Raw genomic sequence first — 12,161 nt, 5'->3', positions numbered from 1 at the left:
CGCTGGGACCGCGGCGCCTTTCTTCCTCGGGCGCTGGAGGATGGGCGCCGGGCGCACAGAGCAGGGGCCTAAAGCCCCGGAGTCCAGGCAGCCCCCCAGCTACTGCCGCCCTTCTGCCTGTGGCGGTGGGAGCTCCGGAGTCCCTATCTTTTCTAGGGAGGGGTTTGAGGAAGAAGATGGGGGAGGGGGGGTCGGAGAATGGAGGCGAGATATAGGGATGGAAGGACAGTAGCAGGCACCCAGATGAAGAGAACATGGACCGTAGAGAGGAGGAAGAGACGGAAATGGAGAGAGCAGGACTGAAAGGCGACAGGGGAGGGAGAGAGTGACAGAGGCGGAGAGAAAGGAAGAGAGAAGGGAGGGAGGGAAGGAGGGAGGAGGAAAGGGGGAGGGAACCCGGAGAGAGGGAAGGGAGCAGCCGTCGGAGCCTGGCGGTCGTGGGGCGAGGCCAGGCGTGCAGGCGGGAGCCAGTGTGCAGAGCAGCGGCCCGGTCCTGCTCCTGCCTCGGAGCCCCTGGCCCGGGGGAGGGGGAGAGGCCGCCAGCCCGGTCTATGTCTTTTTCTGACTCCAGTGCAACCTTCCTGCTGAATGAGGTAAACGCGAGGGTCCCCTCCCCAGTGGGTGGGAGGAGAGCCCCACTGCGAGCTAGGAAGAGGGCCCGCATTTGGGGGACACTGCAGCGATGGGGAGGGAGGGAGGCCGAGTAGGTGAGGCTAAGGGTAGAGGTGGCAGGTAGAAAAGGAGGGAGCGGCCAGTGCTGGCAGCTTCTAAGCACTGGGACTGGGATGGGGTGGAGGCGGGGGGAGGGAGGACTGTCTGGGGAGCCAGGAAAGGGGCTAGATGTGAGGACTGAGGAGGACTCTGCCAAGCACGCCCCCCCCCCCCCCCCCCCCCCCCCCCGCGCACGCCCTCCCTGGGTTCCCTGGGGGCAGCCCAGCAGCTAAATGCTAGGGGCTTTGGCTTTGTCCAGATCTTAAATACTGCTGGGGAGAAGGACTTCCTAGAGGTCCTAGCTCCTGCCTCAGCTTCCCCATTCAACACTCAGGGATTGGGATCTGTCCCGCTTCCTGGTGCACTTACGGGAGAAGCCAGAATGCATTCTGGAGGCTCCCAAGAATTCCAACTCCCAAACCTGGTTATTCAGGCTCCCCACCACCACCAAGACCCCCACGTCCTGCTTGCATGCCTCGAGTACCTGCCAGCTACCACTCTAATGACTCTCTCCTGAGAAAGAGGAAGGCAGGAGGAATCCTCTCCTTGAATCCTTTCTCCCCTCCCCGCCCCTCAGCTTTCTCTTCTTATGCTCAGCCAGGGAAAAGAAAAGGGGTTAGGGACCACATGGATACTGACAGGCACATGTCTTGTTACATGAGAACTAGAGCAGGCAGGTGTGGGTAAGGTGAGAAATAAAAGGCGGCAGTGAGTAGCAACTCGGAGAGAAGGGAACCAGGGAGAGGCTCCGAAGCTCCTGCAGGACCCAGGGGATGGGCCAGGTATGAGGAACCTGAACACATCTCGGGGGTGGGGGTGGTTAGCATGGTAATTCATGCTTTGTGAGCAGACTTAGACACCACTGTCCCAGATGGGGATGAAGACAACAAGGTGTGTAAGGAAGGAGTGAGGCTGATGGCAGATCCACTGTTACCTACAATCCCATGGACACCCTGGTGGTGGGGAGAGTCCCTAAAGGAGAGGCCAGGAGAGTAAATACAGGGATGGGGAGAATCAGAAGCCCCAGTAGCTGTATTGTTCATTAGAATCATCTCCCAGGAGAGAGCACCTTGAGGGTCTTACGTTTCACATTTCATGCCTCCTTTCTGCCCCTCTGGAAGGACAGAAGGAATTGAAGAGACAGAGAATAAAAGAGGATATAAGGAATACTGAGGAACTGGGAGAGGGCACAAAGTGAGAAGACAGTGTCTGGGAACTTCCAATACAGAAGAATCCAACATATAACCAAACCCCAAATGGTGCTGGCCTCGGGAGAGGGAACCGTGAAAGCAGACTGCTTCCCCCAATAGTGAGCCATAGGGGCTCCAACAAAGTTGTTCACCAAATTCAGCAGGAGGAAGATGCTGGGCAGGGCTGGAATGCACCACTCACAGGATGGTGACAGACTAAAGGCAGACTAAAGATAGTCTTAAGATGAGACCCCTTCTATTTTTCTTGCTAAGGGAACATGAACCAGTGACATAAGTGGGAAGCCAATTGGTTCGGGTGGTCTTCCTCTCTCTCCCACGTGCAGGGCTTCCTACTGTAGATCTCACCCAACCCTGTCAGTTTTGGTTTACTAATTCCCCTGTAGCCCAGGAAGAAAAGGGACGAGCAAATTGTGGATTCACCCTCGTGGGTGTGAGACACTGGGAGTGGAGAAGGACTGAGCTGTGAAGCTCTCCAAGTGTAACCCTCTGTCTACCTCACATCCACCCCCACCCCAAGGGGACGGGGAGGGAGGGCATGAAGGGGTAGGTAGGCCATCAAAATTCAAAGGAATAATTTTGCTCTGGAGCTCAAATGGGTGGATCTTTGAGGAAGTTTCCTCAAGATAAGGGCTGCTGTTCAGTCTCCAACGTCAAATCTGGGTGCCCCTTTTGAAGGAGACTGACTGGTAGAGCAGTACACGTGGCTCCAACCCAGATACTAGGCACCCCAGCCCAGCCTCATCCTTTTGCTAAGGAGGGGATCTGGCCTTACACTAGTGACTCTGGGGACACTTGCCCTTCCCCCTCCCAAACCCCGCGTGGCCAGGCTCTCTCACCTTCTGTCCAAGCCACGACCATGCCCCGACCTCGGCTCTCTGGTTTCTTTCCTCTTCCCTTTAGGCTCGCCTAAAACAGCCCCTCCCTACGCCAGTTCCCACGATGCCTTGGCAATGCCTGGCACAGTCCTTGGCAAGGAAGTGAGGAAGGGAACCCCCATCCTGGCCAGACTAGGATGAAATCTGCCCGCGCAACAGGTGTAGGGTGGCCGGGCCCCAATCCTCCCCCTTCGCACGGGTTGCGCAACAAGGTCCTTTGCTGCAAGAGTCCCAGCACTGAGGGGACCAAGCGCCTGGGGGCGGGGGACGGAGGGAGGGCAGGGGCTACTTTCTCGGCATTGGCCTGGGGTCGCTAAATCCATTCCTCCCCAGTACCATTGCGGGGTTTGCGTTTGGAGTCTCGCGTGCCGCCAGGGCCCAGACACCCCGCCCTCTCACCTGCCGTCCCTCCCCCGTCTGCCCCCCCGCCCCCGCCCCCGCCCCCGCCCCGCCTCTTCTGTCTCCCCCAGTCTCCCACTTTCCTGCCTCCCCTCTTCCTCCCTCTGCCTCTGTACCTCCTTTCTCTCTCTCTCTCTCTCTCTCTCTCTCTCTCTCTCTCCTGTCTCTCCTTAACCGGCGCCCTCTCCTTTCTCGGTGGGGTCTCGTCTCCCAAGCAGTCTCCGCGTCCCCTCCCCCGCTCCAGCCCTTTGTTTCCCGGCGGAGTATTTCCTGGGTTGCCGTATTTCTCAGTCTCCGCATCTCTCCTCGCCCCGCCTCCTCCAAGCCAGGATCCGCCCCGCCCGCAGTCTCTCCTCCCCTTCCTCTCCGCCGCCCCTCTGCCCCATAGGTGCTTGGGGACCCACCTTCTACCCGGCTCCCGTCGGCCACCTCTCCCGGCCGGGTCTCGGGCTCCGCGGGTGGCCGGCGCCCCCCGCCGCCCCCCGCACCCGCCCCCGGGGAGGGGGGGCAGGTGGGCGGGCACTATTGTTGTCGGAGCCGGCGCCAGATTCCTCAGCCGCGCTCGGGGTGGGACCGGCAGGGTTGGGGGGGGAGTAAGGTGGGGGGAGCGGTGATTTGAGCTCGGAGCAGCTGGTCTTCGCGACTCGCTCCCTCCTTCGCGCTCTCGCTCTCCACCGCCGCCCGCAGGGCTGCGGGGCTCGGTGGCATCTCCCGGGCGCGGCCCGCTGTCCTCGCCCCTGCCTCCGGGCCGCCCCCGCCCCTGGCGCCGCTCGCTTCCCCCCACCCGGACTCCCCCATGTATGACGACTCCTACGTGCCCGGGTTTGAGGACTCGGAGGCGGTGAGTGCCCACGGGGAGGGTGGGGGTGGGGAAATTGGGGTGACACCTCATCTCCCTTGGACCCTTACCCCAGTTCAGGACTTTGAAAAACGCCTCTGCGGCGGGGCAGGGCGTGTAGGAGGGCGCTCCAGGAAAGTGGGGAGATGGGTTTTCATGCCAGAGGCTCCCCAGTGCCCCCGTCCTAGAGCAAGGGGCATCGGGTGTGTGCCAAGAGGGGCCAGCGTGGGGGAAAGGCTCAGAGCGGGTGGCTCCACAGCCCAGGACAGAAGGGTGGAGGGAGGAGGGGCTGGAGGCTGAGGGCACAGAGGCTTTAGAGAGGCCTCATGCAACGTCTGGAGTTCCCAAGGGAGGATTTATGGGGTCTGAACACAACAGCTACAGGAGAAGCCGGGGCCCTTGCAGAGGGGGACAATCCAGACCTCCTGTGCCTCAAGTAAAGGACAAATTAGGGAGCCTGGAGAACAGCAGAGAATCCGATACCAGCCCCTTCAGACAGACGGATCATAAAACTTGAGGACCTCCATTATCCCCTTCTGCTGTCCATCCCTGAGCATTGCCTTATCTCCTCACCCTGCCTCCAGCCCAGCTTCTCTCCCAGGCTGAAAACTGGGCACCCAGCACATGGATGAGCCAGCTGACTGAGCCCCATCCATTCCACTCCTCCTGCTGAGGCATCCTCAGAGCAGCGGGCATCCTGAGCTCCTGCTCAGCATGGAGGGCCTGGGGATGGAGAGGAAGCTCTTCGCTCAGAGAACCAGGCAGCTGATAAATATTTAATTCTCCTCTTTGCTTTTATCTCCTGACCCACTGAGACAAATCAGCTCATTAGGCAGTGATTCCCGGAGCTCAGAGCGCAGGGAGAAGTGCCTGGAAAGATGGGGGCAAGGATGGGCAGCAGCAGCTCAGTCCCTTCTCTCAAATATCCTACAAGAAGACCTCCTTATGAGGGCAACTAGATGGCTTAGAAGGAGTCCCTGATAGGTATGGAGGGTAGAGCACTCCAGAGTCGAAAGGGGAGTGTTGGAGTCTTCTCCCATCTCTTGCTGCGAAGTCCGAGATAGATGAGTCCTAGGGCTCAGAATAGGCAGCTGTCAGTCCTTTCCTGGGACTGGGCTCCTGCTGGGGCCCAGTTCCCCATTGATTGGGCCTCTGGGGCTAATTACATTGCGGCTAGAGCAGATGATTTTCAAGGCTGTGGTGAACACCTCTTTCTGACAGTTGAAGGGACAGCTGGCACAGCCCAGGGTGCCAAGGTGAGCTTGAGAATGAACCTCTCCATGGGGCTGGAGGGCCGTAGAAGGTTCTTCCTGTCCCTGGTTGAGAAGGCTAGGACTGTTGCAAGGTGAAGCCTGACGTGTGGATGGTGTTTGGGGGCAGCCTGCTAACCCATCGCTCGCTCCCCACCCTTCTCTGGTTCCTGGATTACCCTCCCCCACTTCCCTTTCTCTTGCCTGGCTCCTTGCTCTCCCCAGGGCCCCCTCTGAAGCAGTAGGAGGGAAATCAGGCTCTAAATAAATCCAACGGCTCATCTCCCTCCTCTCCTTCCCCCGTGCCAGGCAAGAGTGGAGCTGCAGCCTGCCCACACACTCACCAGGCAAGGGGGGCACCACCAGGGCACTGTGCCAACTCCTGGCAGCTCCCAAGTACTGAGGCTCTGGCTGTTTGGGCATAACAGGGCTGGGGGAGGCAAGACCCCAGAGTATGCTTGGCAGGGCAGCCCTGTTCCCGGAGTGATGGGTGAGCTCTGAGGACTTGGGAATAACGGAGAGGGGATTTCAGTCTGAGCATGACTCACTAAACATTTAGGGAGAGATCCTGTCATTCCCGTCTTAGGGTGAGAGGCCAGGTAACCCAGATGCCCCAGGCAGGGACACAAAAATGACTAAATTAGCTTGAGATCCTGGAGAACAGAGGGTAAAGATCAGACTTCTCTCCCAGCACAGGTCTGGGCAACTAGGAGATACCTGATGTACACTTATCAAAGCGAGTGGTCATCCTGCCTTGCCTCCTGCCTCCTAGCCTGTTGGCCCCTATTTACTTCAGATAGCCATTTCCCACAGAGGTGTCTCCTGTGCCCCAGGCCCCTGGAAGGAGGACCCCCCACTCGACTGACAGTGCAAAGGTTCTTCCTGGGGCTCAGCTGCTCTTCATCCTGCTGCCAAGCCAGCCTTATTTGGTTCTCAGGAGAGATGGGGAACATTGTCTGTAATATGCAGGACTTTCCCTCCTTGTGCTATCTTCATGCCTTGGGTCTACCACAGACATTGTCTTTCGCTTACGCTCTAGGACCTGGGCTGACATCAGTCTGACCAGTCCTCTTGCCCATGGCGGGGCTGGGGCAGGTGTGTGAGTTTGTCTTCCCCACCAAGAATCTGGCCTCCGCTGCCTTTATGCACAGTAGGCTTGAAGGAATGCTCCTCAGCCTGAGAACATTCTACTAAACACACATACACATACACATTCCCACACGGACCCTTTAGGCTTCTGCCTTATCTCTGCCACCTGCCCCTCAGAATTGATGGAGGTGTCACTTTCAGACTTCTGCCCATAAAGAGGGGAAACTGAAGCAGGAAACAAAAGGCTCCCTTTTCCCTAGACTGAGGGGGAAACCCAGCCAGCCTGACTTCTGTCCTCCTGCCCTAAGGCCCAGCTTCCTTTGTTCAGTTGTACATCTCCCTCAGGGCCTTGAAGGTGAGCTCCGCAGCCCTCCAAATGCACCTTCATTGCCCAAAGGCCCTTCCAATGGGCAGGACTCTGACACTCTCCTGGCTCAGGTTACCAAAGACCCTTTCCCTGCATCCCCAGGGTTGCTCCTGGCTGGGTTGCCTGGCACCACCTCAGCCTTCCTCCAGGGCTGATATCCCCTTGGGCAAGGGGTGGGGAGATGTAGGCCAGGTGGTAGGTGTGGCCCCGCCTCACCCAGGCTTAGGGAGATAGCTTTGTGTCACTTGGTCAGTCTGTCTTGTTTGCTGCCCACACCTGGCCAGTTGTCCCAGCGGGTGTGAGAGGAAAGAAAGTGGGGGTGGGGAGAGTAGAGAGGGAGTAACTTTCTGGAGTTGGGAGCCCTGTGGCCTCCTCTTCACCCTGGAAGAGTAGGGACTGGAGGAGATGGGATCTAAGGGGGTGCGCGGCTATATCCTGACACTCAGGACCAGTGCCTTGCCAACCAGTGTCTCCTGACTGTTCCTGGCTGGCTGTACTCCTCCCAGGCATTTTAAGGAAATAATTTCCAAGCTGCTTTGCAGGCTGATGTGAACAAGAGGGCTGGGTCTTTGGATTCCGAAGATTCCAAATCATCTCCAATATATCATCTTCAGTACATCTCACTTCCCTCTGCCTAACAGGACATGGTCAAGGGGAGAAAAGGGAGGAAGGAGGGAAGGGAAAGCTCTATTCGAGGCTGCAGTATTAATAGGCTTGGGGGGAGGGACCCAGATCATAGCACATATGGGTTGGGCCGGCTTTTCTGCAGCCCCAGAGGCACTGGGGCCCTTCTTGGGGAGACAGGAGGGACTGGCGGGCCCAGCCACCCCCGTGGAGCTGGAGAGGCTGAGGTTAGCGGTGGCACCACTGTAGGGTTCGGAGGTGCCTCTCTAGTGCCCTTCACACCTGAGCCCACGGGTCACAGCCTCTCCCCCATGCCAGGGTTCAGCTGGCTCCTATACCAGCCGCCCATCTCTGGACTCAGACGTATCCCTGGAGGAGGACCGGGAGAGTGCCCGGCGTGAAGTGGAGAGCCAGGCTCAGCAGCAGCTTGAAAGGGCCAAGGTATCATCTTGCCGGCTGAGGGCAGGACAGGCCAGACTGGGTGGAAACTTGTGCTAGGTCCTAAGTCTCGAGGGGTCAATGGGCAGGATGTGTGTGAGTGTGAAAGGGTGTGCGTGTGGATGGGCAGACTGATGGGGCCTCCGCCCTCTGCTGATGGGGCACTGAAACTGGAAGGGGTGCTCTGAGGCTCCCCTCATTTGCACCAATGGTCAAATTCTCCAGCACAAACCCGTGGCGTTTGCTGTGAGGACCAATGTCAGCTACTGTGGTGTGCTGGATGAGGAATGCCCAGTCCAGGGCTCTGGAGTCAACTTTGAGGCCAAAGATTTCCTGCACATTAAAGAGGTGACCACTCCCCTCCAAATAGAAGCCACTTAATCTCTCTGCTTTTGCCCCAGTTCCCATTCCTCTTGCTTCGGTCCTCATTTATAAACAAGTTCCCCAAGCTCCTCGACTCTTACGCTTAACACACCCCCGTAAAACCCTCATATCCAAGACCTAATCTTCAGGGTCTCCATCCTCCTAAGGCCTGGCTTGGGCCTCAGTCTCCATATCTGTAAAAGTAAGCCATTAGATTAGTTGCATCTTAGGTTCCCTGTGACAGCTGTGACGCCTCACGCTGAAGTCTTGGGGGTCTCAAACCTGGCTGCCCTTCCCTCTGGTACCTTCTCCTGCCCGCCTCCCCTCGCGCTGCCTTCCTCAGACCCACTGTCCCAATGCCTCCCTGGCTCCTTCACGTTGAAGTGCCAGGACTGAGGCCTGGGTCACCTCCCCTCACCGCCCCTTCCGCTCCACCCCACCCCCAGAAGTACAGCAATGACTGGTGGATCGGGCGGCTAGTGAAAGAGGGTGGGGACATCGCCTTCATCCCCAGCCCCCAGCGCCTCGAGAGCATCCGGCTCAAGCAGGAGCAGAAGGCCAGGTGAGAGCAGGGCTGTGACTCAGTAAACATACACCCCAGACGTGTGCACTTTACCCACAGTCCACATCACCACACATGCACACACATCCCCGCCCAAAAATATGCACACTCACACCTAGCGTATGCATTCAGAAATGCACACACATCAAAGCTCACACACACAAACGCTCCCGTCACATGCACTTCCCTCACTAGCTAAAATGTGAGGAGACGTATACAATGATTAAATACTGTCTAGAACAGACACACAAAGACGCTTATTGACCTCCCTTTCTGCTCTTAGGAGATCTGGGAACCCATCCAGCCTGAGTGACATTGGCAACCGACGCTCCCCTCCTCCATCTCTAGGTAGCCTCCCCTCAACCCACCTGTCTTGGGTAGGTGGGTAACTCAGACACAGGGGGAAGGGAGAGTCTCCCAGGTGAACAGTGTGGGAAGGGGTTGGAGCTGGGAGAAGCCCAGGGTCTCCCCTGGGGACGGGAATACTGTGCCCCCAGGGCCTTTCCCCGCTTCACCAACTTTAATCTTTTATTTCCTTTTCCAAAAAGCCAAGCAGAAGCAAAAGCAGGTGAGTCAAGGAAGGGACTGGGGCTTGGGGGGCTCATGGCTTCTGGCTGTGGGGACAGGTTTCTGGGCAATCATTGTTGGAGGGGCAAGAAAACACAGAGGGGAGGGGGCCCAGAACTTCTGAATCTGCCCCACCCCAGTCAGGTGAAGGGCAGGCCACACAGCCATGACTTTGCCTGAACTCAGGTCAATTCTGCAGGCGGAACATATTCCCCCCTATGATGTGGTGCCCTCCATGCGGCCTGTGGTGCTGGTGGGACCCTCTCTGAAAGGTTATGAGGTGAGAAGAGGTCCCTGACCCCAGAGTTGCCTCTACCAAACCTGCCACAGGAAGGGCCCAGGGACAGTGGGAGGGGATGTTTCCCCCCTCCCCATCCCCCAAGGTCTGGGTGTGGAGGGGCTGGGCTCCATGGCCACACCTGGGGATGCTGCCCCCCTCCAAGACGGCCCCCAGTCAGTTGCATGCCTTTCCCCTCACCCCTCCCACCCAGGTCACAGACATGATGCAGAAGGCTCTCTTCGACTTCCTCAAACATAGGTTTGATGGCAGGTAAGCTGCCCTCGCCTGCGGAGGCATGAGAACCAGGGAGAAATCATTGTCTCTTTCCAGATGCCTGTAGCAAGGGCTTCTCTAAAGTGAAAATTGGTAGGACCTGGGTAGGGAGGGGCCTAGGCTTGAAATTTAAAGGTGGGTTGTGCTTCTCCATGCCCACCCCAGGATCTCCATCACCCGAGTCACAGCGGACCTCTCACTGGCAAAGCGATCTGTGCTCAACAATCCCGGCAAAAGGACCATCATTGAGCGTTCCTCTGCCCGCTCCAGCATTGGTGAGAAGTCCCCATTCCTGCTTCTCTGCCCACTCAAGCGTTAGTGAGAACCTTTCTCCTACCTTTCTCTTCCCCGACAACTGCATTCCTGCCCAACCTCTTCTCCACCTGCCCCAGGATTGGCAAGAACCGAACCCAGTCTCAATTCTCTGTTCCTCTGCCTGCCCAGGCTTTGATGAACACGTTCTCCCTCCAGTCCCTTCCCATCCACCATTTGGGAGCCCCCAAAGCCCTGTTGGAGTCAGATGGGGTGGAGCCACTGGTGAGCATTGCGGCTCGCTCCCTCCCTCCCTCCCTCCATAGCTGAAGTGCAGAGTGAGATTGAGCGCATATTCGAGCTGGCCAAGTCCCTGCAGCTAGTAGTGTTGGATGCTGACACCATCAACCACCCAGCACAGCTGGCCAAGACCTCACTGGCCCCCATCATCGTCTTTGTCAAAGTATCCTCACCGAAGGTAAGTCAGTGGTGGTGATGGAGAAGGCCCACAGGGCTGCCCTCCTAGAATGTGGTACAACTCTGCTTGGTCCCTGCCCGAGGGCTCCTGAATCCCCTTTTCCTGCTGCCCCTTAACACAATTCTAAGTCATCCTCGCCTGCTCCTCACGCAGTATCGCAGGTCGGGGATGTGCCCAGTTCTTTGTAGGCCCAGCTCTGCCCTTTTCCCTCAGGTACTCCAGCGTCTCATCCGCTCCCGGGGGAAGTCACAGATGAAGCACCTGACTGTACAGATGATGGCATATGATAAGCTGGTTCAGTGCCCACCAGTGAGCGCTACTCCTGTACCCGCTCTTGCTTTTCCAGGGCTGGGGGAGTGATGAAGATGGGTGGAGGGCTCCTGCTGAGAAGAAGCCAATATTCCCCCTTTTCCTTCCCTCCAGGAGTCATTTGATGTGATTCTGGATGAGAACCAGCTGGAGGATGCCTGTGAGCACCTGGCTGAGTACCTGGAGGTTTACTGGAGGGCCACCCACCACCCAGCCCCCGGCCCTGGACTTCTCGGCCCTCCCAGTACCATACCTGGACTTCAGGTAGCCATTTCCAAGGGCACAGATACTCAGGCTAAGCCAGCCAAAACAATGCCCCCTCCCTGTCCGGAGGATCACCCTTGGCCTCCAGTTTGAAGGCCAAAGGGTCAGAGAGCAGAGCTAGGGCATATGGGCGAAGGCACTTCCTGATGAGAGGAAATAAAGCAATGAGATGTGTGACCAAAGGCTATTGTTTTAGGACTCCAAAGAAACACACTTTCCAAACCCTTCTCCTTAGTCTGTCTTGAAGGCAGAGCTTGAATTTTGTGGGAGTCAAAAGCTCTAGTTTTCCGTGTCTGAAGTGGGAGAATGCTCCAGTATGCTTCTCCTTCCTTGCACTATTTCGTGTACCCAGGGACTGAGAGTTGAGGGGGGAAGAAATCCCCACCCTGCTAGAGGTGGCAGGGAGGCCAAGGCGAGGTCCGCATGGCCTCACTTAGAGCTTCTGTCTTGTCCCCAGAACCAGCAGCTGCTAGGGGAGCGTGGCGAGGAGCACTCACCCCTCGAGCGGGACAGCTTGATGCCCTCCGATGAGGCCAGCGAGAGCTCCCGCCAAGCCTGGACAGGATCTTCGCAGCGCAGCTCCCGCCACCTGGAGGAGGACTATGCAGATGCCTATCAGGACCTGTACCAGCCTCACCGCCAACACACCTCGGGGCTGCCTAGTGCTAACGGGCATGACCCCCAAGACCGGCTCCTGGCGCAGGACTCGGAGCACAACCACAATGACCGGAACTGGCAGCGCAACCGGCCCTGGCCCAAGGATAGCTACTGACAGCTTCCTGCTGCCCGACCCTGGCATGCACAGGCACAGCTATCTGGGGCACCCGCTCCAGGCAGGTTGGAGTTAGACTGGCATTAGGCTGGCACTAGGCTCAGCCCCCAAAACCCCCTGCCCAGCCCCAGCTCCAGGGCTGCCTGCAGTCCCAAGGTTCTGGGAGAAGCGCGGGCCCCTCACCTCCTGGGCACAGTGACCCCCTAGGCTCCCATTCCAGGTACTAGCTGTGTGTGCTG

At 58.0% G+C, this 12,161-nt stretch overlaps 1 protein-coding gene across 3 annotated transcripts; it reads left to right on the top strand.

Annotated features, from left to right (window-relative positions):
* Nucleotides 1-551: 551 nt before the first annotated feature.
* On the top strand, nt 552-11,922 carry CACNB3 (calcium voltage-gated channel auxiliary subunit beta 3). Of its 3 annotated transcripts, none has more exons than XM_065887116.1 (13): nt 552-593; nt 7,683-7,805; nt 8,028-8,150; nt 8,612-8,727; nt 9,011-9,075; nt 9,276-9,295; nt 9,494-9,574; nt 9,786-9,844; nt 10,013-10,122; nt 10,426-10,577; nt 10,791-10,886; nt 11,001-11,150; nt 11,608-11,922. In XM_065887116.1, exons 1-13 carry the CDS (start codon nt 552-554, stop codon nt 11,920-11,922), a joined length of 1,452 nt encoding a protein of 483 aa, XP_065743188.1. The 3 variants fall into 3 exon arrangements, with proteins under 3 accessions (XP_065743188.1, XP_065743186.1, XP_065743189.1); XM_065887114.1 differs by lacking the exon at nt 552-593 and adding an exon at nt 3,993-4,037; XM_065887117.1 differs by lacking the exons at nt 552-593; nt 8,028-8,150 and adding an exon at nt 3,993-4,037.
* The last annotated feature ends 239 nt before the right edge of the window (nt 11,923-12,161 follow it).

Source organism: Phocoena phocoena, chromosome 11 (genome assembly GCF_963924675.1).
Source record: "Phocoena phocoena chromosome 11, mPhoPho1.1, whole genome shotgun sequence".
Classification (NCBI taxonomy): domain Eukaryota; kingdom Metazoa; phylum Chordata; class Mammalia; order Artiodactyla; family Phocoenidae; genus Phocoena; species Phocoena phocoena.
This window is presented reverse-complemented; position numbering and strand designations above follow the sequence as displayed.